Consider the following 27,947-nt stretch of genomic DNA (forward strand, 5'->3'; position numbering starts at 1 on the left):
CACCCTTGAGGGCTGGTTTTTAATGGCTGTCGTGTCTAACAGGCACTTAGGACCCGGCTCAGCCCCCGGCAGAGCTGGACACAAGCCCCCCTCCGGCTGCTCCGGCCGGCCTTGCTCCTCCCAGGGGCTTGAGCCTCCTCTCCCCCCCCTCTAGCTGCCCCTGTAGGTGGTGTAGGAGTAGGGGCTGAGCAGCAGCGGGATGTGCACTCTCCGGTCCGCCTCCGTGACGGTGAAGACAATCTGGAAGGGGAGACAAGGAAGGGCCTGCTTAGGCCAAGGGCCCCCACCCCCAACTCCACGGGGCCAGGAGGGAACAGTTGGCGGGGCGGAGAGGCAGGGCCCGTGGGACACGCAGGGGGCACCGTTGTCCCCACCCTCCTCTGTCCCGTGCAAACAGCTGGCCTGCGGGCAGCCAGGCCCGCTCCCCAGGCTTCTGCCGCCGCTGCCTGCCTCTTTGCGCGTGTCAAAGGCCCCCCACTCTCCGGTCCTGGCTGCTGCCGTTGCTTTTTCACATACACACACAGTCCCCCACTGAACGGGGGGCACGGGCTCCCTGGGACAAGTGAGGGGCCGCCCCCCCAGGTGGTGTGCAGGGCCCTGACAGTTTTCAGCGCAAACCGACTTATTTATTATTATTATTAGTGTTTGTTTAAAAAAAAAAAACCTATACGCCGCTCCCTCCAGTGCACTACTGCTCAGGGCAGCTCACAACAATAAGATAGACACAGATACAATAAAAGTAAATTTTTGAAGTCGGATGAAAACCCACAAATATTAGGTTCAAATCAAAACTGAAAATTGCAAAAAGCTAAAGAGCCTACCAGATATAACAAAATAATAATAGAGTATTAAAAAAGCCTCCTTAAAAAGGTGTGCTTTAAGATGTTTTTTAAAAACACGGAGGGAGGGAGCATGGCGAAGCTCTTCAGGGAGGGCATCCCAAAGCCGAGGGGCCACCACCGAAAAGGCCCTGTTTCTAGCCCCCACCAACTGTTAATGGTGGGGCCACGAGCAGGGCCTGAGATGAATGGAGGGCCCTGGAAGTTGCATATGGGTGAATGTGGTCTTGCCCCGTTCTCCAGAGGAGGAAGGACACCCCAAGGGCAGTGCACGGGGCCCCCCTCTGGGCCAGCCCAGGGGCCCTGCCATCTCCCTCACAGACCTTTGCTTCTACCGGGGAGCAACACTCACTTCCACGTAGGGATAGAAGCTGGCATGGCCCAGTCGCCGCCAATACGCCCCAGTGTCGAAGTGCAGCTTGTAGGTGCCGGCCCTCAGCCGCAGGGGGAGCGAGCTGCTCTGGTCCAGGCGCCCGTCGGGGTTGGTAGTGCTGGAAGTGAAACCCACCGGGCTGAAGCGGCCCCGTCTGCACCAGCCTGGCTGGGGTTAGGGGCCTCCCTTGCCACCTCCTCCTCCTCCTCCTCCTCACCTCTTCATGATCTCTGTGGCACTGCCCAGCTCAGAGCAGTGCATGGCCAGGCCGCTGGCAGGGAGGCCGGTGAGGACGTTCAGCGCATGGACCGTCAGGGAAACGGGGGGCGTCTCCTCTGGACCGGCCGTCTGGGAAGGAGAGAGGGGGGTGAGCCAGCCCAGGAAAGGCCTCCCAGGGCAGCATCCTGGCGTCCACCCGGCCCAACTGCCGCCTCCTTGCCCTCAGCGCCGGGGGAGGTAGCGGTAAGCAGAGGCCTCCCCTTCCTCTCCTTGCCAGTCCGAAGGAGCCCCCTGCGTGGCCCTGGCTTGCTCCGCCACCGTTGCCACGTGCCAGGCGCGCGTCTCTGCAGCCCGGCCTCCGAGGGAGGCTGGAGCGAGCCAGAATGTCCCCGCCTGCTCCATCCTTTCCCTGCTCTGGAAGCTCAAGGAGCCTGTGCGTGGCACTGCCCTCAAAGGTGGCTGCTGCTCTCCGGGGTGCATCGTGTGCGGGGCTGGGGGAAGGGGGGCGGGGAGCCCCACGTCCTGGGAGGGAGCTGGGCAGGCCTTGCCAAGCCAGCCTCGAGGGGGCGGGAGGCCCTTCCTGGGAGCGGAGCCCCCCCCCGACTGCTCCCCAGCCTTCTCCTCAGAGGCCGGGCTCTGTGCCCCCCCTGTAGTGGGAGCTGGCTGCTCTGCTTGGCCTCTCAGGCGGGCCCTGCCCAGCCCCCAGGACTCAGCAGGAAGCGTTAACTCTACAGGGGTGTTGCAGGGCGGGTGTGTGTGTGTGTGTGTGTGGCGGCAACCAGAAGCCTGCAGTTGGCCACGGAAAGCAGCAGCAGCCCAGCGTCATGGCCAGGAGGGGTTCCAGCTCGCCCTCCTAAGCTGCCAAGAAGCCCATGATCTACCCCTAAAGTCAATTCCCCATTTTTTGGTATATCACCCAAGCTGGGCAGCTCTCCCACTGCTGTCCTCCCTCCTGCTCCAAGGAGCCACAGTTACAAACAGGGACAGCTTGCAGCCGGTGGGGGGGTGGCTAGCGGAGAGCCCCCCCCGTGTTCACCCCTTTCTCCTGGGGCCCCTCAGAGTGGGGGAGAGAATGGAGGAAATAGGGAGAGGAGGAGCTGGGGGCCCTGGTTTCTTTTATCCTACAAAGGAGGTGAGAGCAAAGGAGATGGTTCGTCTCACCCAGACATCAGGAGAACTACGGAGGCTCTTCTCCCTTTTCTCACTTCATCAGTGTCTGGAAGGACCACTAAGTGGGCACATCGTTTGGTCTTGCAAAGAAGGTGCCTCCTTTTTCTTTCTTTCTATATTTAATGGTTCGGACTATATTTTGACAGAGGGATTTTCAATTTACTGCGCTTCACTCTGTATTGGCACAAATAACTAACATTTCTCATCATTTGTGTTCTTTGTTAATTATTACAACTCATTTTTAAATTATGATTTTTCAAGCTGAAGGCAAAAGGGTGCATCCGATTAAGTCGCGTTGCAAAGCGGGCTACAGAAAATTAGCGTAGTTGGGTGCTGCAAGGGTGACCCCCACATGGCACCCCTAGGTCCCACTTCTCAGGTCCTGGAGTAGGCAGGAAGCTGGGAGGGAGGAAAGGGAGGGGCCCCAACATTACCGTGAGTGGGTCAAATGTTGGTGGGTTGTCGTTCTGGTCCTTGACGGTGATCACCGCTGTGCCCGTAGTGCCAAAGCCTCTTCCCAGGTCATCCGTGGCTTGCAAGATCAGCGTGTACTTTGGCTCTCTCTGCAAGCAAAGGAGAGAAACTGTTCCATTGGTGCTGCCAAGGGCAGATCTAGCTGCAGGGGCTTCACAGCACAGCCGGGGGCAGGGGAAACCATCTATTCCTCCAAGCCGCCTCTGGGATGGAGGAACTTGGGCACTCAGCACAAAGGATTAGCAATGGGGGAAGAGGCTGCAGTGCTGCACCCGGCCGGGAGTCTCATTCTTGGGGCTTCCAATGGGGCTGAAACGGCGCTCACTCGATGCAGGAGCCCAGTGCGAAAGGCGCGCTTGGTGCTGCTAGCCCTGAACCCCACCTGCCAGCACTTGAGAAATTCACCTCTCTGTCTAGGCCTGTAGAAAACACACTGATCAACCCCGTTGCATTGTTGATGGTGAACATGTGTCCGTTGGGCTGAGGGGGCTCCTGGCTGACGATGGAGTAGGTGACGACCCCGTTGTAGGTATCCACACTGTCATCGGCATCAGTGGCCGATACGTGCATCACAGGGGCACCTGGACACACACGACAAAGAGCAGGAGAAAGGTCAGCTTGAGAAAGAACGTGCAGTGGAGAACCCCCAAGCCAGGCCACCCCGTAAGCCTGCAAGCCGGGACTGCGGCTGCCCTTTAATGTCCTGTTCAGGAAATGAGAAACGTTCCGTGCGACCACTAACAAGAATCCCCGCCCAAAGGCAGAATGGATTCAGCCCCGGGAGGCTGCAAAGATGTCTCCCTCCGCGGAGTGAACGGAAGCCCCAGGCCCCCTGCATACGATCGTCACCGCTCTGTGTGCCGAAGGAGTTGCTGCGGGACACAGACCTACCTGGCGTGGCTCCTTCAGCGACTGAGCCTTCGAAGACGCTCTGGGTGAACTTTGGGCGGTTGTCGTTCTGATCGGTCACCTTGATGATGATCTCCATGGGGTCCTCCACTTGCTGCCCATTGGCAGAGACGGCTTGGGAGAAGAGCTGCGGAGCAGAGACGGCAAGGGCTGTTATCCACCAGGCAACCGGCAAGGGCCACTTTGGGTCTGGCCAGGGCATGGGGAGGAGGGGGGGAGGAGGGAGGAAGAGGAGGAGGCGGCAGCCTACAGGAAAGTCTTGGTTACAGGTATATACTGCCTAACAAAGAACAATCTATCTAGGTGGTTTGCAGATCCCAACCCAAGCCCATTAGAAACCCTTTAAACAGTTAAATCTAAAGATAGTGATGGGTTCTAAAGTTTAACAAGAGCATGAGAGGGAGCTTCTACATGCCCTCCCCCTGCTTGGAGCCCCCCTCCTTCTCCAGGAGAGAGAGAGAGAGAGAAGCAGCAGGTCTTTTTCCAGCTGGAAGCCACATCCCAGGAACAGTAAACTCCGCCCCCCCCCCCGCCAAAAAGCCCCTGGTGTATGGGGGCTAACTGTGGATTACTCCATGGGAAGCAGGAGAGGCCCTCTGCAGATGCTCAGAGGCACTTAGGCACAGCAGTCCATGCACTGGAGCTCAGATTAAGCCCTGCCTGCCTGCCTGCCCGCCTCCTCTCTGCGGCTCATCCTCTAGGACAGCCGTCTCTTCCTGCCATTGCTGCCGCTGCCACCAACACCAGCCAGAAGGGGCAAGGGCAGTGGGACAGCCGGGGCACACACGGCCACCAAGAAGGCTCCCCTGGTCGTCAGCGGCTTCCAGGCCACCCCCAGCATCTCTCTGGGGCAAGGCCTCCCTGCCAGCGTGTGAATTCAGAAGCCAGGTGCTGCTTCCCTACCGGCCAGGTGCAACCAGTGGGCCACCTGGTCTCTGCAGAAGCTTTCTGGATGGCTCACAGGTGCCAGCCGAATCAAGCTGACTGCCAGGGAGGGAGCAGGCGGAAGGACAGAGAGCGCGCCAGACATCTGCAGGCAGAAGCCTCCGCGACTGCCGCTGCCCCCAGCAGTGACCGACCCCACGGAGCCCGGCCAGGCAGCCCAAGAAGACCCCCACCTCGGCTCCTGCCCCCCAGGGGGGCTCCATTGCTGCCCCTCTAAGCGCTTCCCCGATTAGACCTGACAAGGGGGTCGCGGTGTATCTGCCAAGTGTGCTGCTGCACTTCCTGTGTGGCCACACCGCAGTCCCTCCGCGGTTTCGGATTTAATGGCTGCGATTCAGTGCGGTGACGTTGTAATTGTGTCGCAGAAAGGTTGCTGTATCTTCCCGTTGTAGGATTTGGTCCCGCCAAGCCAAAGCATTTGACCACAGTCGAAGCGGGTAATCTGGAAGGTGCCCCGGAGTGGCAGGACAGGGAAACTCACCACATATCTGGCTTTGACCTCTCTGTCCAGTGGACGGGTCACCTGCAGCACACCCGTGTCTCTCACGATGGTGAAGATGCCCTCAGGAGGGCGGTCTGCTCCCTCCCCAGTGATGCTGTAGAAAACGGCCATCTCTTTGTCCTTATTGGATTTGATCTGGTGGGAAGCAGAGAGGCCACGTTTCGTCATGGGGGCAGGTGTGGGGCTTCGGAGGGGTGGAGCCAAATCCCCCCCCCCATGTGTTGTCTCTCCCCCCCCTCCCCTGCCAAAGCTTCCCACATCCACCAAAGGGAGGGATGTAGCTAGACTGCCCTTGTTCAGGGCGCTGGGAGGGCCGGCAAGTGTGACAGGTGAGCCAGGCAGGAAGGGCTGGTCTCTTGGTCCTGCTTCTCGCTGGATGGCCTCGACTGGCAGCACCTCTGCAGGGTTTCAGGCTGGGGTCTTCCCCAGTGCCAAGGATTGGACCGGGGCCTCCTGATGGGTCTAGACACGGAGTCAGTGGGGCCCAGAAGCGTGGTCTGGGTCTCTTCCCGCACAGAGCATGCTCCAAGGTCCTTCTTCCCTTGTGATGGTAACCCCGGAGCACTGCAGGGAGGAGACCCTGAAGTGTCTTGGAGCATGGTGGGGGAGGAAGGGGAGCCCGAGAGCCCCCCGCCCCCCAATTCCACCAGTGATCTTTTGAAGGGAGGAACACACCCAACCTGCCCTCGGCCGTGCTAGTCTCTCTGCACCAGGGACAGCCCAGGGTCCAGGGATTAATCCTGGTGGACCCCAGTGAGGACTTGAGCTGTTGCGCCGATGGCCCTGCCCTGCCCCAAGCTGTGAATTTCAAGACAGCCATGATCGTGAGGCTCCGTTTTACAGAGGACTCTAAACTGGGCAGTCCCCGGTGGGACCTCCCAGGAGAAGCCACCACCACCTCATGGACAGGACAGAACGGAAGCCAAGAGCCATACCTGCACCAGCGGCTTGGGGAAGGGACCCCTCTCATTCTCGGAGCAAAAAATCGGCGGGATGAACCAATCCCTCTTCTGCCTCCTCAGGCCCGGGCCAGACTCTGGGAAGGTCAGCACCTCTCCCTGAGCAGGTCGGTAGAGCTCCTGCAAGAAAAGATGCAGACCTTTGGTGTGAACAAGCCCGGCTTTCTCTTCAGGGCCACCTGGCTCCCCCAGAGAAGCCCAGAGAGGTTCCTTGAAAACCCCAGTTTCTATTTAGACATACTTACATTTTATTGCACATACTCTGAGTGAGCTTTACGACTGCCAGAATAATGAAAAAATCCCAATACTTATAACAACTGACTTGCTCAATCCTACATCCGTTGATAAACCCAGTCAGTGTCCTAGGGCGCTTTGTGAACCTCATGGTTTTAGTTTTGGTCTGGTTAATCTGATGGGCGTGCTCCTTACAGTAAAGAGCAAGAGAATTAAGTGCCCTTATCAAGCCAATTGGAGTTTGGGATAGTATTACAGCATCGTCAGCATAAAGTAATAGTGGAACTGATTTGGAAACCAATTTGGTGGGGGTGTGTGAAAATCAGAATTAGTTTAAAAAGCAACAATAGAATTTATATAAAAATTAAACAAAACCAGTGCTAAAATACAGCCTTGTTTAACACCTCTGTAAGTTGGAATTGCCTTGGGGAAATCGCCTGCTGCTTTGCACTTAACTTTAAGATGGGTATTCTGCTACAAATTGTGTGTGAGCAGAAGCAGACGGTGGCCAACTGAGGAAGCTTCCCATTTGCACCATAGCTTTTCTCTCGATTTAGGGTCCAAAGCAAATGTTAAATCTACAAACGCTGCGCAAAGGGCCGTCTTGGGTCTTGAGGTGTGTTTTTCTGTCAAGTGTTATAAGATCAGAGCCTGAGCTAAACCTGCCAGTTCCAGACAGAGCAAGAATATCTTCTGAATCAAGCCAGTCTAACAGCTTCCTGTATAGGTGTCTCGCATAGATCTTGCTCATAATGCCCAGAAGACCTATGGGGCGATAATTTTCAGGTAAATCCCTCTTCCCCTTTTTACAGATAGGGGTTATGATGGCTGTGCCCCAGTCTTTAAGGATACACACAGTCTGGTCTATGGGTGTAAACAGCGAAGCGAGAACTGGAAGACAGAATCCTCTTCCACTCTTGGGAGACAAGCATGAAAGGGGTTAAACCTAAAACAATCCTTGTTTGCACTGGCAAGGTTCAATTCAGCTGCTGCTTCTTTGACTCTTCTCTGCACAAACACAAAGGGCCACAGAGGCTGAATCCCTTTCCTGCTTGTCTTGCAAGAGTGGAAGCGGATTCTGTCTTCCACAGAGGGTTATAGCAGGGGAGGGGGCTCAGACTTGGGTCCCAAGATGTTGGGCTCCCACCCACTCCCATCACCCGCAGCCACAATGGCCTTCCACCTGGGGAGCTGAAGCCCAACAACAGCTGGGGACCCCAATTTGAGGACACCCCGCCACACACACACCCCGTTATAGGTTCACCTGGTGGTGCCAAACAGTTGCCGCAGTGCCAGACAGGTCACTAGGTTGGGAGGGTTTGCTCTGCCCATCCATTCCAGGTGAGGGCCATGCATCTATCCCCACAGCTTGCACCCACTCTATAGGGCCATTGTTTGGCAGTAAAATCCATGCTTTGCCCGCAGAAGGACTCGGGTTCCATCGCAGGCAGCATCTCCAGTTGAGCGGATCTTGGGTGGGAAGTCCTCTCGCTGTCTAAAGCTGCGGCCAGCCAGAGCAGGTGGCCGTGGGCTAGACGGAGCCACCGTCTGACGCAACAAACGGAAGCTTCCCGTGTCTGCAGCCCCCCTTTCAGAGACCTCCAGTGCTCACCAACTCCGCAACCCCCGTCTCTTTGCCCTTCCAAGCTGCGTTGCTTCCCTTAGGTCAAGATCTCAGGAAAATCCTACCTGGGTGGGGAGAATGAGGAAAAGCAGGATCCTGCAGCCCTGCATGGTCCTGGCCCTGCTCTCCCGCCTCTGATCCCTCAACGAGACACTGGCTGGCAGGGGAAGCACAGTCCAGATGACTTGGCAGGAGCAAAGGCTGCTGGCAAGCCCCCTTGGGGACGGGCTGGCAAACACACAGCCGGCTTGCCAGGCCCCATGGAAGCCGGCCAATCGCTTGGCCGTGGGTGTGTGGCGAAGTGGATGGACTTGGCCCCACTCTTGTGCCAGCGCCCTCGCTGCTGCTGGGCTGGAGTCCCTCTTGCCCTCCCAGTGGGGCAGGGCGTAATCCGAGCCTGCCTGCCCAGCCTGCCTCCTGCCACTGCTGACCTCAGTGGGCCAAATGCCTGCTGGGGGCACCGAGGAGGGGGAGACACACCAAGCCATTTCCCCAGCCCTCTTGCTGGTGTGGCTGCCTCAGCAGCTGCAGGGGAAACCTACCCCCAGGCGTGGGCTGCCAGCTGGATGCACAGCACACCTGGCTCTACTTTCCTCAAGGGCAGAGGCAGGAAAGGGTGGGGCAGGAGTGTATCTATAACTGAGCGAGTGGGTTCAAAGAACCCGGGCCCCCTGGCTCCTGAGGGCCCCCCAACTCCACCCCTCCCTATTTTCTTCATTATCTCCCTCATTCTAAGGGGCTGTCGGGGAGAGGGGTGAACACACGGGCCCCCTCTCCCCTAGCTATGCCCTGGTGGGGGGCGGGCAGATGTTCTTCAGAGCTGGTGCCACTCTGCACTGATTGCCCTGTCATCAGCTGCTCTTAGGAGCCTAGGAAGCTGCCTCCTACTGAGTCAGGCCTTTGGTCCATCTTGCTGACTATTGCCTACTCTGGCAGCAGCAGAGTTTCAAACATGCGTCTTTCTCAGCCCTCATTGCAGATGCTGCCAGGGGCCAAACCTGAGCTTTCTGCACGCAGAGCAGGTGCTCTTGTCTCACTGAGCCATAACCCCATCCCTGCATTTTGTTGTTGTTGTCATTTAATGTTTTGCTTTTTGGAATGGAACTCTCTGCCACAGGATGGGGCGATGGCCACCAGCCTGGATGGCTTTAAAATGGGCTTAGACGAGAACGGGTCTATCAATGGCTAAATGTCTTGATGGCCGCAGGCCACCTCCAGCCTCAGAGGCAGGATGCCTCTCAATCCCAGTGGCAGGGGAGCCGCAGCAGCAGAGAAGAGGGCATGCACAGACCTCTTGCCTGTGGGCTCCCCAGAGGCATCTGGTGGGAAACAGGGTGCTGGGCTGGATGGGCTTCCTTGGGCCTGATCCAGCCGGGCTGTTCATAAGTTCTTATGTTCAGTGCCTTTGATGGTTTTCATTGTTACGTGGTTTCTTCCAGGAAATAAAAACTGATGTTTTTTCCCCCACGAGGAAATGAAAAGTGGTGACTCTCTTATATTTTAGTAGGGAGAGAGAGCCGCTGTTCCTCTCCAGCTGCAGTGCAGCATCCCTCCAGTGACTGTTACAATCTACCTTATGTTTTGTTTTAATTTGTAAGCCCTTTGGGGGCAGGGAGCCATCATCTTTAATTTCTAATTTACTTTTCTATGTAAATCAGTTTGAGGGCACTGGTTGAAAAGTGAGATATAAATATTTGTCGTAATAACAGTAATAGTAGAAATCTCTGAAAAGCTTCTGGAAGCCGTCATGAGGGGGACCCCCTGGCCCGCTGGGGGGTGTGAAGGACTAAAGCACTGCCCTCGGGCCACCACAAGAGGGCACTGTGGGAGCACACCAAAGTTTCCGCCGGCCCCAAAAGAGAAGGGAGAGAGCTGCTCTCTTTCCTTTACCAGCACCCAGCTGGCCTTTTAAGAAGAAGAGAGCTGACACTCTGACAGTGGGCAGGGAGCGAGGATGATGTGCACATGTGCCAATGCCAGTAAACAGAAAATAATGCATTCCCCAAGAGGGAGCTGAAGACAGCAGCCAGACAGGGAAACCAATCCAGATCGCCTGCTACATCTTGAAACTGAACACAGAACTCTCTTTATTGGGCCCACCACGGACTTGTGGAGCAATCACAGCATCCTGGGGCTCAAGAGATGTTTTGCCAGTGCCTGGCAGGGTGCAGAAGAGGCCGCTTTCTCCTCCTTGATGGGATTTCTCTCTCTCTCTCTCTCTCTCTCTCTCTCTCTCTCTCTCTCTCTCAAGTGGCTTAGCCCAGACTGAGCATTAAGGTAACAAGGGGAGGACCTTCCAGCCTGGATCTTGAGGCAGAAGAAGCAGCACATGCCAGCAGGTCCTCGGGGCTGTGCCGTTGCTACAGAATTAGAAGCCAAAGGCCTGTCTGTACAACCCACCTACGCCCCACAAACAGCCCCGCAAAAGCATCACTGCCGTTGCAAGACCTTCCTTGGATCATCCAGTCTTGCCTGTCCAAACAGCGGCTGCCTCCATCTCCTCGGAAAAGCCGCTCCCCGTGGCAAAGGAGTCCAGCCTCCCTTCTCTGCTATGCTGCAAGGTGGCACGGGCAGGCAGGCAGCTGCAGGGCTTCCCGGGCACCGTGAGCTGCACGGGATAAGCCAGAGAGGAAGCAGACTGGAGGAAGAGAGCCAGGCAGCCCAGCTGCCATCGCCTGCCCTCCCTCCCTCCCCTCCCCTGCCTGTCTCTGAGGCCTTCCTGGGAAGCAAGATCTGGGCTGAACGCTGAGCTTTCCTCCTTTCATTTGCTCCAGGTCAGAACCGGTTGCACGGATTCCCCCAGCAGCAGCTCCCCTGCACCCTGAAATGCAGCGGCTCCCTTCTCCTCCACCCACACCCCAGCCTGCAGTCCCTTTTCCACCCATGCATGGTGCAGGGTGGCTGCTCCCAAAGCCCTGCAGAGCCAACACAGAAGGGTGCTTCTCTCCAGGCTGGGCCAGTAATCATCCCCCCCCACTGGGGCGGGCACTCTGTGCTTGTCTGTGGGTGACCCCCCTCCCCTGAGCCATCCCGCTGGGCCTGCTACTCTGGGCTGATTTCATGAATGATTCCATCCCCCTGGCATCTGCAAACACAGCCTGGAGTTGATCCTCTTTCACTAACAGCCCACGAGTTGGCTGTTGGATTTCGCCCATCCATGCAAGATAAGCTGGAAGGTGTCCAGGTCCCTCCCTCACCCCAGCCCGGCCCCCTTTCCACAGGGGAGGGAGGGAGCCTGCTGGAGCCCTGGGAGGGGGGACCTCCCAATGCCTTTTGCATGAAAGGGGCACCTTTCCTTTGAAAGGCTGCTCTCTCTTCTGGGAACCTGCATTTATGTCATTTATTTAAAACATTCATATCCTGCCTCACCAACTCACTCCTGCTCGGAGGGGCTTGCAATAAAAGAACAAAAACATAAAATCCACATTAAAAGAATTAAAAGCACAATAAAAGAGCAAATAATATAAAACATACCAAGCAGAGCAGCCGCCGCCAGGATTAAAAACTAAACTCAATGACAGCCAGTCTTTATTCACCAAACATCACCTTGCCTTGTTAGATACTCCTGCTCTCAAGCTCCAGAAGTAGGGACTGTCTGCTTGCTTATTAATTTCATTCCTACACACACACACACACACACACACACACACACGGGCCTGAGATACTTTAAAGTAAAGGTAAAGTGTGCTGTCAAGTTGACTTCGACTCCTGGAGGCCACAGAGCCCTGTGGTTGTCTTTGGTAGAATACAGGAGGGGTTTGCCATTGCCTCCTCCTGCGCAGTATGAGATGATGCCTTTCAGCATCTTCCTCTATCGCTGCTGCCCTATAGAGGTGTACCAGCGGGGATTCAAACCGGCAACCTCCTGCTTGTTAGTCAAGCATTTCCCTGCTGCGCCACTTAAGGTGACTTGAGATACTTGACAGGTTTTTCAACGTGGCCAGGGTTAGGTTGCAACTTAAAGACAAGAATATAATGTGTAGGGAGTTCCACAGGTGAAGGATAACCTCTGCATGTGCTTGGGCGTGGGTGTGACCCAGGGAGTCCGTTCCCAGCTGCCCTGAGACTCAGCTGTATATGGAGGAGAAGACCCCCACTCTGACCCCAGATATGTAGAGCCAAGACAGAAATGGACAGGGGGCCCTGTGGGGGTGGGGGGTGATTTGAATGGAACCAGCTTGGCGGGCTCAGCCCCCCCCCCCCATCTCAGCTCTGCCTGGTGACTGAGCCAGCTGCAGCCTGAGCTTTAAAAGGCAACAATTGGCATGTCAAGGCCTTAGCAGGTAAATGGATTAGGCAGGCTATAGCTGGGGGCGGGGGGGGCGGTTAGTGGATGATGCCACCTGTGCACAGCCAAGCTCCTTCCTGGCAGCCTCCGGTGTCACTGGGCAGGCACCCTTTCTGCACCTCCCTCCTTGGTAGCCCGCATGGATCGAAGCCCCTTCTGTGCTGGGGTCTGATGGAGGTTTGCCTCCAGCAAGTGTCTTGGCAGCTCATGGGGGGGGGGGCTTCCTGCCCTTCTGCCCTGAAGAGTTCGCTGCAAAGAAAAGCAAGATCTCTGGAGGCCTGGGTTCAAGTCCCGCTTCTGCAAAGGTCCCCAGCTGCTGTTGGACTACAGCTCCCATCATCTCCTGCACAATGGCTTTGCGGCTGGGGATGGTGGGAGTAGCAGCCCCACAACCTCTGGCGACCCAAGCTTGAGAACTCCTGGGTAACCAGCAAAGCAGGAGAAGCGCCCGAGGGGGGTGGCTGAGGTGCTGGGATTTTGATTCCGCCTCCCCTTCCTCCTGAACCCGCCTTGAGTCATCCTCAGTTGTGCTAGAAGGGATCCCACAGCTTTTCCTGCCCTCCCGGAAGCTTCAAAAGAAAAAGGAGAGAGAATGCGGGGGACCCCCACTCGGCCTTTTGCTCCCGCGAAGACACGCTGGGGTCTTCTGGGGCCCCTCCATGGGCCACTGGTGCTTCTCAGTTCATTTCTGCTCTCCCAACTTCCTTCCAAGGGCTAATGCAGGGGGTCCCAAGCTTGGGTGGTGTTGGACTACAACTCCCATCATCCACAGCCACAATGGCCCAAAGCAGGAGATGATGGGAGTTGTAGTCCAACAGCATCTGGGGACCCAAGCTTGAGACCCCCTGCACTAATGCATTTTTATTTTATTTTATTATTTATGCATTCACACCCCTGCCTTGATCCTCAGAGAGGGAGCTGAGACATCGCAGAAGCAGGACTTGAACCCAGGATAGGCCTCTGGCAACCATTTGGCCCACACACCCTCCTCTGCCCTGGGTTCTAAGCTCGGTAGTCTCTGGCCAGCCGTACCTGGTACTATTGATTTCCCAGTTACATAAATCAAAATTTGAGAGACGGATATGATGGCAGTTGCTTTGTATTGTCGGAGTACCCGTTTTAGCAAGTTGATTGAAAAATTGATCCAGGGCATGCATATTTCAAGATGAAATCAACGTGTCTTTTCAAAAAGAGTTTTTGGAGTCCTGACTCTCTTCCATGCGGCTTCTGATTGGGCGGGGACTGGCCGGCCACCTGGAAAGCTCCAGGGTCAGATCGGACACGTGGTGGTCAGATCTTAACCAAATGAGGCACTGCAGGCATCGGGACCTTAGCAGTACTTGATTAACCCCAAGGCCACAAAAAGGAACAAAGTGCATTTTAGTCCTAAAGAAGGAACCTTGGAATAAGGTGAGCCAAAGCCAATACCAGCCCGGGGGGGGCAACCTGAGCGGCATTTCTCTGTTTGGCAGCCACAGTCCCGCCCCCGCCCCCCCTCCATCTGGCCCTTGGTTTGATGGGTGGTCCGTGGGCTAAAAAGGAGACCTCTAGGCTGGTTCCAGGGGGCAGCCAGCTGGTTCTCTTCAACCCACCCAGGCCTGCGGGTGCCTCCAGTTGGAAAACGCCCCCAGCAGGGCACAGCAGAAAAGGAAAGGCCTTGCCAGGGATGGGCAAGAACCGATTCCAGCCCCAGGCCCAGCCCAGGGACACCAGGGAAGAGGTGCCGGGGTGGGGGTGGGGGGCTGCCAAAGGTGGCGCAGCTGCCTCTGCTTCCTGGCAGAGTCTAGCTAGCTCAGTCTTGTCTTCACAGACTGGCAGCGGCTTCTCCAAGGCTGCAGGCAGGAATCTCTCTCAGCCCTGTCTTGGAGATGCTGCCAGGGAGGGAACTTGGAACCTTCTGATGCTCTTCCCAGAGCGGCTCCATCCCTTAAAGAGAATCTCTTCCAGTGCTCACACTTCTAGTCTCCCATTCAAATGCAAGCAGGGTGGACCCTGCTTAGCTAAGGGGACAAGTCATGCTGCCTGCTCTGCAGGCTGGCCATTCCTCGGGTAGAGCTGAGCATGCAGCTCTACCTGATGAATGGCCGACTTACAGGCAGCAGGGCTCTCAGGCTGGGCAGGAGAGAGGAGCAAGCCCAGGCACCTCCTCTGGCTCCCCCCTGGCTCCTTAGGACCAGCCGCTACTGGAGGGTGCAACTTTGGGCAGGCTCCAGTCCCCCCCCCATTTACAACACTCAGGGTTCCTCCCCCCAGCAAATTCTGGGGTCGTTTCTGTCCCTCCAATCTCACCCCCAATGGTTCAGGCCCCAAACTGCACACACGCACACCCAGTTCCGCCCACGTGCCAGGAATCGGGGCCTGGGAAGACCCCAGGACCGGCGCTTCTTTGTTGGTGCCCCCTCCAAGGAGACTCCTGAAAAGCCCCCACCCCGAAAGCTCATGTTGGCTTGTGCAGCCGGCAGGGAGGGGGCCACGGTGGGGGGGAGGCTCCTCGTGGGAGAAGACTTCAGCCCCCGCCTCCATCAAGATCCCTCCCCCTGACCCCCGCGCCGTGGCGATGACACCTCCCCCCCCTCGGCGCCTTAGCTTGGCACAGCCGGGACTGAGTGGGCCACTACGAGGCGTTTCCAAAGCGCTATCGGAGAAATTCGGAGGCGCGTCCCGTGGGGGGCAGCGAGGGAGCCCCACACACGGGGGGCGGGGGACCTCCCCACTGCAGGAGTTGCTGCGTAATCGCGCTCCGGGGAAGGGAGGGGGGCGCGGCCGGGGCGGGGGCGACGGGGAGCCCCGCCCGCCGGAGGCTCACCTGGAGCGCGGCGGCTTTTAAGGCGTCCGACGGGGCGGGCGGGGCCGGCATAGCAGGCGAGGCGAGGCGGAGTCCTCCAGCATCTCCAGCCCTGTGGAGCAGCGCCGCGAGGAGGAGCAGAACACCGCTGACCGCTCGCCCGGCCTCGCTTGCCTCCGACGGTGGCGATGGGTCCGCAGCGGAGCCGATTCCGCCTGCTCGGGCGCTGCTTCTTCCTCCTGCTCCAAGTAAGCGCCCGCGGAGGGGAGAAAGGGCGTCCTTCCTGCCAGCACCCACCGCGACCACGGCGGGGAGGGCGCACTCCGGAGCCGACGGGGGTCCGGCTGGGTTCCCTCCCTCCCCGGGCAGGGGCGCGCGCTCCTCTCCCCCTGCCCCGCACTTGGCTCCCAGGACTGGCGTGGTGCCTGATGCCGCTGGCTTGCGCGCCCCGGGGCGGAGGGTCGCCGCTCACGGGGCTTCCGGACGGAGGTGTGCGGGGCGGGGGCTTACAGGGGCCTGACTCCCGGCCTCCCTTTGCAGGTGGGCGCTCTTCGAGGGGGTCCAGCCGCAGCGCCCCCCTGCCCTGCGGGCTTCACCTCGGAGCGCTTCATCTTCGCCGTGTCGGACGGAGACCTGCCTCGGGGCCAAATGCTGGGCCAAGGTAGATGCAGGTGGTCGCAAAGGGCGGCGGCGGGGGGGGGGCGGTCGTTGGGGCGCCGGGTGCCTCTGGAGCGAGCCTCTCCCGCGGCGTCTGGGTGACTCTGTCTGTCCCTTCGGGGAATGCAGCCCGACGCCGCCTCGGGCTGGGCTTTTGCCTTCTTCCTCTTCTCCCCCGGGAGCTCCTGCTGAAGGTCCCTCCCCAGGCTCGCTTCCCTCTGGCCGGGGTGCCGATGGAGGACGAGGGGGGTGGGTGGGTGGGGGGCGGCGCTCTTCCCCGACGCCTGGCCGGCCCATCGGCTCCACTGACCGTCCGCGAGACAGATTAAAGGGGCTTATGCCGCCTACAGAGCTGCTTTCCCGGCTGCCGCCGCCCCGTTGCTGGGGAGGGCCCCTCGCCCGTGGCCGCGGGGCGCCCTCCCTGCTCCAGTGGGCGCGGCTGCCGCCTGGCCTGCGGGGCTGCTTTTGTCCGGAGCCGCTTCTGGCCATGCAAATTCTGGGGGCGGCTGATGGGCCCGGCTGCGACCCCCGCTGGGCCAGCGCGCCCGGCCCTTCCTGCTCTCCAGGGCAGGCAGCAGCGTCCCCTCCCCCCGCCAGGAATGCGCCCTCCCTTCCCCCACCAGGTGGGACCGCCGAGGCCGAGGGAGGGAGGCCGCTTGGAGACTTCCGCCTCCGATGCAACTTGATGCGGGGTGGGGGGCGGCGGCGGCTTCTACACAGGTAGCTCCCTATATGGAGCTGAGCCAGAACTCAGCACGTGCTTTGCTGCAGAGGGTCCCCAGTTCAATGGGGTGGGCGAGGTTCTCGCCCCGCCCCCAGCCTGAAACCCTCTAAAGCTGCTGCCGGTCAGAGCAGGTAACTCTGCGCTAGATGGACCAAGGGTCAGACTCTGCATATGGCAGCTGCCTGGGTAAAGGCCTACTTTCTTTCACCTAAAGACAATTGGGCGCTCAGATCAACACTTGTGGCCTGTCCAAGTGCTCCTGTTGGGCCCGCTTTCTCCTTCAGTTCTGCTTTCCTTGGCGAGCATCTCTGGGATGGCCTGGGTTCAGATCCTGCCCCCCATCCCCACCCCACAGCACAACAGAGTTTGCTGACACTTGCTCTTCGGCTCCTTGCCTGGCTCCCCCCCCCCCCCACCGTTCTCCCCGCAAGAGGTTTTAGGGTGCTAAAAAACTGAGCTTAACTGTCAACCTGTTGCATTTTAAAGCCCCCCCCCCCCAGTTTGCTGCACTCTTTCTCCTAGCAGGACTGGGCAGGTCCAGAGAAGTGGGGGGACAGCCAGCTTTGCCGTTTCTGCCAGGGTCAGGATTAAGGGGCATTTCTGCTAAATGTGGGTGAGGCACTGTGCCAGCCCGTCCCCACGGGTCATCTGGAATGCCAAGAATGGGTGTGGGGCCGCTTTCATGCTCCAGCCTCACCCACATGCCTCCCGCTGGGTGAAAAGGTCGTCTTCTTTTCAGGGATGGGGGCTGGCTCTCGTGGCCAACAGGCCCCTGGTCCCCACGGTGTGTGAGAGCCCCCCTGGTCCCCCCTCTTCTCCCTGGGGCCCACCACCACCACTCCAGGCAGTGCAGCGTGGCTCGCTTGGCCCGGCATCCTGAGTGCAGCGAATGTCCCTCGGAGCTGTGTGTTTTGTGAAACGGGGCCATTGTGTGTGGAACAGAGCTCTGTCTGTCTGCTTTCTCCCTCGCTGGCCAGGAGCAGGGAGCTGCTTAACTCTCTCCCTGCCGGTGACTGGTCTCCCTCCTGGCACCCCCTTGGATGGCCAGCCTGGCCTCTGGGCTCTCCCGGGGGGGGGGGACACAAGGCTTTCTCCACCTGCCTCGGGGCCGGCAGCTTTGCAAGCTGGCCTTCCGCGGAGTCAGACCCTTGGCGCACCTGGCTGGCGCAGGGGGCTGGCAGTGACTCCCCAGGGCTTCGGGCCAGGGGTCTCTCCCCAGACCACTTGGGGACGGTGCCGGGGCTTGTTCTGCCGCAGCCAAGAAAAGATTCTGGAATGAGAGGCCGGGAAAGGCTGTGCTCAGTCACGGGGCTGGCACCAGATCTGCCCGACCTCCCTCAGCAAGCATCTCTGTCTGCAAGTGACCTGTTCACCCAGCCGTGGCCCAATCCAGCCTGTGTACGCAGGGCTCCGTGGCTGGCGCCCAACGCCAATTAAAGCCCTGGCAACACAGTTGGTTTGTGTACCTGCAGCCTGAACTGGGACTCCCTGCATTGTCGGGGGGTGGGGAGAGGAGGCCTCTAAAGTCCCCCTTTCCCAGAACTCCGGACTCCAGCGGATCTGCCCCCCAAACTGTGGGGCACTCCTCGACTGCTGGATTCTTTGGGAAACCGAGACTCCTTTTCAGGCTTGCACCAGGGAAATCCAGGCATCCTGCTGTGGTGATTTCGCTGCTCAGTGCTATTGCCATCTCTGGGACTTTTCTAAGGGGGAAGAAATTCACGGGGGCTGGAAAGCTCCGTAACCCCAAGGAGTCTGGATTGGCGATGGGGAAGAGATGCTGTGGGGAGGGACTTCCTCTTGCTCATGCAGGCTTTTGTGTATTTATTTATCAAATTTGTACACCACCCCAAACTTTCATCTCTGGGCGGTTAACAAGGGCATAAAACAAGTTAAAAACATATACAAAAACTTAAAACAACTTGACAATTTAAAAATAAACAAGAGATTAAGACCTAAAGAACTTAGGAAGCTGTGAAAGCTTTGAAGGTATGGGCTCTCCTGTTCCTGTGCAGAGTGCACTTTTGATCTGCACATGTGTCTGAAATGCAGGATCAGGGTGTCTTGGCCAGTGCAGCTGCAGAGTGAGTGTGTGTGTGTGTGTGTGTGTGTGTGTGTGTTGGGGGGGGGCACATTCTGCTGTGTGTGGGCTTTGTGCAGATGCAAAGTCTGGAAGTAAGGTCTTCTTCCTCTCGTGACTGTGGGCATCGGAGCTTTTTGGCAAATGGAGACTGGTTGCCTGAAATGGTGACGGTTTTCTCTGCCATTGCTTTTTCAATCTTTCTTTTCTTATTTCATGTTTTTTGACCTTTTGTATTTTACAGCATCTTTCCCAGTTCCCACCCCACGCCAGAACCCAACCTTCCCTTCCCCTCCCCTTTCTGCACTGGTTGGGGGAGGAGAAAAGAAAGGCGAGCAGAAGGGGAGGGAGGGAGGGAAGAGGAGAAGAGCTACTCACCATTGTACTAGTAGGTGTGGGTAGATCAGAGGGGTTTCTGTTCTAAGAACAGTTCAAGGAAGTTGTCCCAGGTTTCTGGCCATTTCTCCGATGTCTTTACTTCTATGAGGGCCCATTTTTCATGTGCCGCTAACTCTGGCAGGTCCTGCACCCAATGCTCGCTCCTAGGGGGGCTGGGAGATTTCCATTGCTTTAACATGGGCTGCCAGCATCTGACCCCACGGCAAGCGTCTTCGAGTCTCGGTGGGCCCAGAGTGGGGGAGCCAGTTGGCGCCCGGCTGTGCCCTCCCTCCAGGGCCAGAACTTGCTGGGTGTTGCCTGAGCCCCGTTGGGAGCTTCTGATCTGCTGCAGCCACAGCAGGCCTGGGTGCTCTCCTCGCCCTGTGCGCTGCTTGACCTCTGGAATGGAGGGACCTTGAGATAAGCGGGGCTGCCTTGAATTCCTGGCGTGCTGAAGGGGGGGGGAGGAGGTGAAGCTCTGGGGCAAGCCTCCCTTCCCAGGTGATCTGCTGCAAACGGGGGGGCTGCCTTTTGCTCATGCTTGGGGGGGTGCCAGTGGGGGTTCCTGCCCCCTATTTGCCCTTGAGGCTTGCAGGGCAAGGTGCTTTCCAGTGGCCGCCTGCCTGCCCACAGCGGAGAGGAAGCAAAGCAAAGCGATGGCCTCCCCTCTCCTGACCCCGAGTGCCGGAACAGGCCTGCCCACCCACCCAGAACGGAGTGAACTTGAGAGGGGGTTAATGGCTAACTTGGCTGTTTTTCCTGCGGAGGTGTGACCAGCCCAGGATTCACTGCTCCACTGGCTTTCTCAAAAGGCTCTGGAGTGGGTTTGGAGACCAGCGCCTGGCCCCTCCCGGCCCTGCTGCATGCTCTTGAGAGGTCTCGGGGGACTCGGGTTCCCCTCCGCCTGCCTTGGGCACAGATTGTCGCTGGCATCCATTAGGAGCTGCCTTGTGTTGTATCTGGAGGCTGCTCTCTGCTCCTGGCCAAGCCTCCGGAGGCAGGAAGCGATTTCCAGTAATGGCTCGCGGCTGGGATGGGCTCTTAAGGCTCGCTAAGTGAGGGGAGCGGAGCGTGGAGCTGGCTCTGACCTCAAAACCTCTCCGTGCTGGATGTGTGGTGTGCGGCTGGAAGGGCCTGTACTTTCCGGCAGAAATGCTGGTTAGCGTCCTGCAGGGCAGGGGCAGGGGCTGCATTTGCGGCACGTCCACAGTCCCGGACTGGGGCGGAATGGCTTCGAATGATGCCTGGGGGGTTCTTGGACTCATCAGTGGGGCTGTCATCCCAGAGACACCCCAGCTAGCAGCAAGGTCTTGTTGGGTCTTTTGGAACCAGCCAGGAGTCATTCTGAGACGTGGGATCTTGGATAAAACACGTGAATGTGGAACATAAGGGGAATAGGAAGCTGTCTCATATGGAGCCAGACCCTTGGTCCCATCAGCTCAGGACTGTCTACACTGACTGGCAGCAGCTCTCCAAGGTTTCAGGCAGGAATCTCTCTCAGCCCCACCTGGAGACACTGCCACGGATTGAACCTGGGACCTTCTGCATGCCAGCTTGCAGACGCTCTCCCACTGCGCTGTGGCCCAAACCCCTCTGCTCCAACCTGCTGATCTGTTCTGGGGTTGGGAGGGGTCTGCTTGTGGAACCCACTGAGCCTTTGGGGTGGTGATGGGTGCTGTGGCATCCCCAAAGCCTCCCGAATTCCCCTCCCTGTTTCTTGGACATCATACAAGGTGCCCATTTCGTTCCTTTTATGCCTTGTGTGGGCTGGGCAATCGGTATGCCACACTGTTGAGCCTCCATGTCCTAAGCGGCAGGAGTTCAAAGCAGGGCTTCTTGCACTGGGAAAATCCAGATGAGGCGATGATCTTGGCGGGGGGGGGGGGAGGGCGGCGCTGGGTGTGTCTGGGCGAGCCCTGCTCTGAAAGCACTTCGCATCGTGGTCTGTCTGGTCCTGTGAAAGAGGGAAGCCCCAGGCCTGGTCCCTCTGCAGACTGAAGGCGGCCGCGGTGCTGCTTGTGGGATTTGATCTGGCACGTCCAGAGGCCTGGCAGGGGGCCCTTCCCACACTTGCAGAGCTGAGATCCTCCCTAATCAGTCTGGACTAAGCCTGGATTTCTGGGGCTGCTCTCTGTGTGCTTCAAGCTCCCGGCCTGCCACCCCTTCGCCGCTGTGTGAGCAACTGGAGTGCTCCGTGGAGCCTCTGTCCACTGAAGGGCAAACCAGCCCCCCGGGCAAGATGCTCTCTCAGCAGGAGAGAGAGCGCGCAAGTGCTCCCTGGCTGGCTGGCTGCGTCCCTGCAGCTCCTTCCAGCCTCCGACTCCTGCCCCTCAGTTAGGCTGCTTGTTCCCACATGTGCTGAGGGAGGTCAGAGTTGGCTGGCCCAGATAAGAGCCGCTTCGGCTCAGGCGACCCCAAGCCAGTGAGCTCTGAGCTGCAGGTGGCCTTGGAGCAAGATAGCCGGCACTGCCAAGCTGGCTCTTGTTTGTGTTCTCTCTGCCCGGCGGGGATGCAGGCCCTTGCCTCACGCCGCTGTCTCTCTCCTTGCTCTGCCCCCCCGCCCCCAGTTCAGTTTGCAGACTGCTCAGGACAGCAGCTGGCCCAGTTCGGCACGGAGGATGCCAGCTTCCGGGTGCTGGCCGATGGGGCGGTCCAGGTGAGGCGCCACACGCGGCTGCAGGGGCCGGAGAGGACCTTCGCCGTGCACGCCTGGGACTCGGCGGGCACCCAGTCCTCCGCCTTGGTGACGGTGCGCAACAGTTGCCCGGCTGGCTCCCAGGTAATGTGCCCAGCGGCTGGCAGGCGCCATGGCAACCTTTGTGCCTCGGTCGGCCGTCGTGCTGGAAACGGCGCTCCTGGGCCGGGAGAAGCGGCCTCTCTGGGGAGGGGCTCCCTTGGCCACCAGGGGAGAGACTTTCCCCGCGGCAGACATCGCTCTGGCTTCCCCAGCCTTTGCGCCTGGGCGGCCCCCCTGCTGCCGGGATGTTCTAGAGCTGCCTGCCGAGGGCGACCCGGGTTCTGAGGCCCTGGCTTGGCCGTCTGGCCGCGGGCTGGCAGGGACCAAGAGGGCCCCGGTGGGTGGGGCTTTCCATCCTTGGTTCGGAAGGGGAGGGGGCCGCAGCTCAGGGGCAGAACCCCTGCCGGGCATGCAGGGGGCCCCAGGCTCCATCCCCTGCCAGAGACCTTGGCGAAGCTGCTGCCAGTCTGTGTGGACAGGACTGAGCTGGAGGGGCAAAGCGTCTGACTCGGTAGAAGGCAGCTTCCTGCCTTCCTAAGGGGGGCTCGTGGCTCGAGCCAGAGTGTGGAGGCTTAGCTGTGAGCCAGAGAACAGTGACTGTGCCTCTTGCCCTGACGGGTCTTGGCAGCGTGATGATGAACAGCACACGGGAGCCGGTTGCAGTGTTGGAGGAGGAGATCTGCTGGTCTTCCTCCGCCCTGCTAGTCTGCTTGTCCGTGCAAAGAATTCTAAACTCTTGCGGGGATGGGGGTCTCCTTCCTGCAGGAGCCTTCGGATCTGGCCAGCCAAGGCCAGGTACTACAGTTCCCACTGGCCAAACCGGGCTTGAAGAGGCAGAAGCGGGACTGGGTGATCCCTCCCATCCAAGTTCCTGAGAACGAGAGGGGCCCCTTCCCCAAGAACCTTGTTCAGGTATGGAGGACTCCCTGAATCCTGGGGTGGTCCAGGAAGCACTGCTTGTGCCGAGGTCTTGGTGCTTCCAGGTCTTTGCAAGAGCAAGTGACCCTGCAGAGACCACTTTGCATGTATCGTGGCTGGGGATGGTGGGAGTTGTAGTTCAGCCGCAGCTGGAAAGCCGAAGTTGCGTACCCTGGGCTAGAAGCTACCTGCAAAAGTTGTAGCTGGTGGGGATTTGCTCCATGACTACAGAGGGGATGCGGGTGGCGGAGGGGAGAGAAGGGAGCCGGCAAGCCCCCGAAAAACACAGCCGATACCACCTTTCCAACAGAAGAAGAGCTGGTTTTGTGGTAGCAAGCATGACTTGTCCCCTTTGCTAAGCAGAGTCTGCTCTGGTTTGCATTTGAATGGGAGACTTCCCCTTGGGATGGAGCCGCCCTGGGAAGAGCATCTCGGTTCCAAGTTCCTTCCCTGGCAGCATCTCCAAGAGAGGGCTGAGAGAGACTCCTGCCTGCAACCTTGGAGAAGCTGCTGCCAGTCTGGGTAGACAGCCCTGAGCTAGGTGGACCAAGGGTCCTCTGTTCCGCCTGTTGCCTTGTTTCCCTTCCTCAGATCAAATCCAACAGGGATAGAACCGCCAAGATCTTCTACAGCATCACTGGTCAGGGGGCAGACACCCCTCCAGAAGGCGTCTTCACCATTGAGAAAGAGACGGGCTGGATGAAAGTGACCAGGCCACTGGACAGAGAGGAGAAGGACAAGTACCATGTGAGTGATCTCTGGCTCGGGTCTCTCTCCGGCCTTGGAGCGAAGGCTCTCAGCAGCTCTTCTGCGTTGGCTTCCCGGCTGGGTCTGAGCCGCAGGAGAGAACTTCCTCCCAGGGAAGGAGAGCCTTAGCAGCACACAAACCCTTGAAATGTGGTGCCTCTTCCCTGTAGCTGCTCTCACATGCTGTGTCTGAGAATGGGCAGCCGGTGGAGGAACCGATGGAGATCATCGTCACCGTCACAGACCAGAATGACAACAAGCCTCAGTTCATCCAGGAGGTCTTCCGAGGGTCTGTCCAGGAAGGAGCCACACCTGGTAAGGAGGGCTGGAGCTGGGGCTGGAGGCAGCTCTTAGAGAGGTCTATCAAATCATGCATGGTGTGGAGGAAGCGGATTGAGAGGGGGAGAGAGAGAGTCTTCTTCCTCTCACATAATACTAGAACCAGGGGGTCATCCCATGAAATGGACTGCCAGAAAATGTAGGACCAGCCAACGGAGGTACTTTTTCACACAACGCATAATCCACTTGTGGAATTCTCTGCCACAAGATGTGGTGACAGCCAACAAACTGGATGGCTTGAAGAGGGGTTTGGAGGAGAGGTCGATCAAGGGCTACTAGTCGGGGGGGCTATAGGCCCCCTCCAGCCTCCAAGGCAGGATGCCTCTGAGTCCCAGTTGCAGGGGAGTCCCAGCAGGAGGGAGGGCAGGCCCCTTTCAACTCCTGCCTGTGGGCTTCCAGCAACATCAAGTGGGCCACTGTGAGAAACAGGGTGCCAGACTAGATGGGCCTTCTTGGGCCTGATCCAGCAGGGCTGTTCTTCGGTTCAAGTGGCCTTGAAGCAGCACACGGGAAGCTGCCTTGTGCAGAGTCAGACCATCCATCTGGTTCCAGGCAGGAGTCTCTCCCAGCCCTACCTGGAGACGCTGCCAGGGATTGAACCTGGGGCCTTCTGCAGGCAAGCATGTTGGTGCTCTCCCAGGGCGCTAGGGCTCCATGCCCACCATGCAGCCTCGCTAGGATGTTGCTCCTGGCTGCGCTCACTTGGTGTGGCTTAACTACCCTATTAGGGTGCAAAGAGAATGGATGTGTTTCCCTTTTCTAGATCCACTGTGAGGTTGTGATCTTTCTGCCCGGGAGAGGAGCTGCCCTGTTCCATTCAAGAGGCACCCGCGTTCTCCTTGCCCCCCCCTCCCCGGACACTTCCAACCCCCCCCCCCGCTCTGTGTGTCTCTTGAGTACGAAGGCTTCCTGGGCGGTGGGTCCCCTTCCTAGCAATCTGAGCAAGATGAACCGAGGGTTGCTGCCCGTCTTGTGCTCCCCCCACAGGGGCCTCTGTGATGCAGGTCACTGCCACGGATGCCGATGACGCCATTGAGAGCTACAACGGAGTCATTGCCTACTCCATCCTGAGCCAGAAGCCAGAGGAGCCCCACAAGCAGATGTTTGCCATCAACAGAGCCACGGGAGCCATCAGTGTGATCGCCAGTGGGCTGGACCGAGAGGTGGGTGGATGGGCGGGCAGGCGGGGAGGGGACCGCTGCCTCCCTGGCTTGTGCAGCGGGCGACACCGTGCAGGCGGAGAGAGGCAGCACGCGCATGTACGTACATGCCATGCCACCCTTGCACAGGCACCGTTCCTTGCACGTTGGGTTGAGCGCATGCATTCCAGGGGCCTGTAGCTGAGTTTACTTTTAAAAATGAACATAGGCCCAGTCATTCTCACACACACACACACACACACACACACACACACACACACACACACTGTACAGACACCTGTACCCACGTACAACATAATGTCTGGATGGGGCGAAAGTTGTCCCAACGGCAGCGGAAGGCAGCCTCTGTGGTGCTCCTGCTCAGGTCTGAGACGTTTCTCTTAGAACTGCTGGATGTTGAGTCTTCCGGGGGCATGTTGAGACCTTGACTTGGCTTGTGGCTCCTCTAGGCTGTGTCTGCTTTGCTACTCCCAGCTTGGACAAAAAAATCCAGGGGGAGGGACAGGAATCCTCTCCGGGCTCGAGGAGGCTGCTCACGTGGCACAGACCTGGGTCATGCGAGTGGTGGGCTTTGTCTGTGAGCGCAGCCCAGCCTGAGGGGGCTCGACCGGCTTCTAGGTACTCGTTGGCGTTGTGCCTGCCCCTCCCTCCCTCCCTCCCTCCTCAGTGTTGACTGGGCCCCCTTCTCTTCCAGAGAGTGCGGGAATACACGCTCCTCCTGCAGGCAGCCGACTTGGACGGCGAAGGGCTCACCAACACGGCCTCCGCTGTGATCGAAATTGCAGATGCAAATGACAATGCACCGGAGTTCAGAGATCAAACGGTAACAGCTCTGCCTTCTGAGTCTCTGCTGACGGGACTGCCTGGAGGCCGGCGGGCTCTGCAGATGCCCAGGGTCCCCCGCGGGTGCTTGCAGACAGGGCAACTAGCATGGCTGCGCTGTCTAGGCCCAGTGAGCAGGCTGGTAGCCGGGCCCTTGGTCCCTCTGGCTCAGGGTCGCCTACATGGACCGGCAGCGGCTCTTTCAGTTAGGAGACCTTCCCAGCCCTACCTGGAGATGCTGCTAGCGACAGAACCTGGGCCCTTCTGCAAGCAAAACCAGGGCGCTCTTGCTGAGCGATGGCCCCAGGCTCAGACTGCAGCACCTTCCGAGGAGGAGGAGATTCCTCTCCCGGGGGGTAACTGGGTGGCCGTCTTTCTCTCAGTACGCAGCAGAGGTGCCGGAGAACGAAGTGGGCTGGGAGGTGGCCAGGCTGGCAGTGACGGACAAGGACGAGGTCAACTCTCCTGCGTGGCGTGCTGTGTACACCATCATCCAAGGCAACGAGGGAGGCTTCTTCACCGTGACGACGGACCCCGAGAGCAACGACGGCATCCTGAGAACGGCAAAGGTGCATGTTGGGCTCCTGTTCTGGGTGTCTGCGTGTGAGAGAGAGAGAGAGAGCTGCCAGGTTGGGCTGGGCCGGCATAGCGACTTGGCTCCAAACACCCAAGCTTAGAAAGCAGGAGTTGCAGAGTGAGAATAAACTGGAAGAGAGAAACCAGGATGTGCTTGCTGGCCTTGCTCAGCTTGCCCTAACTGGCTAACTGGGCAACTTGGCATCTGAGGAAGGACCGCCGGGGTGGTGAGCAGGCAGCTTGCAGAGCACTGGGGTGCCAGGGATGTGCCAAGTGGGGATAGAGGGGGCATGTCCCCTGGAGCAGGGATCCCCAGATGTTGTTGGCTACAGCTCCCTCAATGCCCCTTACTGGCTGGAGATCGGGCTGGAGTGCTGTCTCTGGATTGATTAGGAAAACATTTTCAAAGCCTTTGGTAGACATTTAATCCGTCATGAGGACTAGAGACTTGGGCTGTTTGACAGCGCCAATCCTAAGGCTGCTGAGGGAGCCGGAGCAGACCTGCGAGGTGCTTGCAATGTGTCCTGCAGCAGGGCAGTCCTGCCTAAAAGCCTTCCCGAGGAGTGACCCACCCCCGGGAAGAGGAGCAAATGCCCTCCGCTCTGATAAATGAGGAGGGTGGTGGCAGCCACAGTCTCGCCCCATGGACAAGGGCCCCAACTGTCTCCTTGGGTGCAGCCACAGCACTGCCCGTCTCAGCTGTCTGATGCTTTCCTTCCTCTCTCTTCACCCTTGATTTAGGGCTTGGACTTTGAAGCCCGGAAGCAGTTTGTGCTGCAGGTCGCAGTGGTCAACGAGGCCCCCTTTGTGGTGAAGCTCCCGACTGCCACAGCCACTGTGACGGTCAATGTGCAGGACGTGAACGAGGCGCCCATCTTTGACCCTGCCGTCCGGAGAGCAGAGGTCTCGGAGGACATCCCGGTCGGGCAGAAGGTTGCCTCGTATACGGCCCAGGACCCAGACAAGATGCAGTCCCAGAAAATCAAGTAAGGCATTCCTCTGCTGGGCAGGGAGGGGGCAGATGGTGACAGGCAGGCAATGCTGGTTCAGTGCAAGGTGGACGGAGCGGGGCCCTGTGTGCCCTCTGGAGCTGGGCTCGAGGGTGGCCAAGCACTCCCCGCCTTCCCGGAACTGGCTGGCTGTGCCGCTTTCCCTTCATGGCTCTGTGCTGCATGGGAGTGAGTGGAAACCTGGATGCTTTGGAGGGAGGGGTTGGCCAGGCAGGGAAGGTAAAACGATCCCTCCTTGAATGGACCGGCTTAGGGCAGTGCTGGAAAATGCGAGCTTCACAGAACAGGAGACTGGAGTCCTCTGGCTCTCGGGTTTCATAGCAAGCCTGTGGACTTCCTGATCAACGGAAGCTGGTCAAAGAAGAGACTGCTTGCTCCCTCCCCTTTGGGGTCAAGGCAGCAAGCAGCCTCTTCTGAAATGTCAAAGCAGGAGGAGTACCTGGCCAGGAGAAGAGGGTATGGGCCAGATCAGCTGCAT

The 27,947-nt window shown here is 58.6% G+C and overlaps 2 protein-coding genes across 4 annotated transcripts in view; one reads left to right on the plus strand and one right to left on the minus strand.

Moving 5' to 3' along the window:
- LOC128334380 (cadherin-1-like) lies at positions 1-19,304 on the minus strand. 3 transcript variants are annotated; one of them, XM_053271154.1, is made up of 9 exons: positions 19,161-19,304; positions 6,367-6,510; positions 5,411-5,566; positions 3,967-4,111; positions 3,481-3,656; positions 3,036-3,164; positions 1,430-1,560; positions 1,192-1,330; positions 1-240 (listed from the first exon to the last, which is right to left on the minus strand). In XM_053271154.1, the coding sequence occupies exons 1-9, from the start codon at positions 19,161-19,163 to the stop codon at positions 151-153; spliced, it is 1,113 nt and encodes a 370-aa protein (XP_053127129.1). In that variant the 5' UTR covers positions 19,164-19,304; the 3' UTR covers positions 1-150. The 3 variants fall into 3 exon arrangements, with proteins under 3 accessions (XP_053127129.1, XP_053127127.1, XP_053127128.1); XM_053271152.1 differs by lacking the exon at positions 19,161-19,304 and adding an exon at positions 15,343-15,475; XM_053271153.1 differs by lacking the exon at positions 19,161-19,304 and adding an exon at positions 8,314-8,415.
- The window catches only part of LOC128334378 (B-cadherin-like), an 18,380-nt gene continuing 5,863 nt past the window's right edge, over positions 15,431-27,947 (plus strand). The window contains exons 1-10 of the mRNA XM_053271150.1: positions 15,431-15,569; positions 15,862-15,982; positions 21,728-21,939; positions 22,663-22,809; positions 23,407-23,562; positions 23,733-23,877; positions 24,889-25,064; positions 25,756-25,884; positions 26,267-26,452; positions 27,201-27,445. Coding sequence (XP_053127125.1) covers positions 15,510-15,569; positions 15,862-15,982; positions 21,728-21,939; positions 22,663-22,809; positions 23,407-23,562; positions 23,733-23,877; positions 24,889-25,064; positions 25,756-25,884; positions 26,267-26,452; positions 27,201-27,445 — 1,577 coding nt within the window. The 5' untranslated portion in view covers positions 15,431-15,509. The remainder of the gene's footprint in view (positions 15,570-15,861; positions 15,983-21,727; positions 21,940-22,662; positions 22,810-23,406; positions 23,563-23,732; positions 23,878-24,888; positions 25,065-25,755; positions 25,885-26,266; positions 26,453-27,200; positions 27,446-27,947) is intronic.

This window comes from Hemicordylus capensis, chromosome 9 (assembly GCF_027244095.1).
Source record: "Hemicordylus capensis ecotype Gifberg chromosome 9, rHemCap1.1.pri, whole genome shotgun sequence".
Classification (NCBI taxonomy): Eukaryota; Metazoa; Chordata; class Lepidosauria; order Squamata; family Cordylidae; genus Hemicordylus; species Hemicordylus capensis.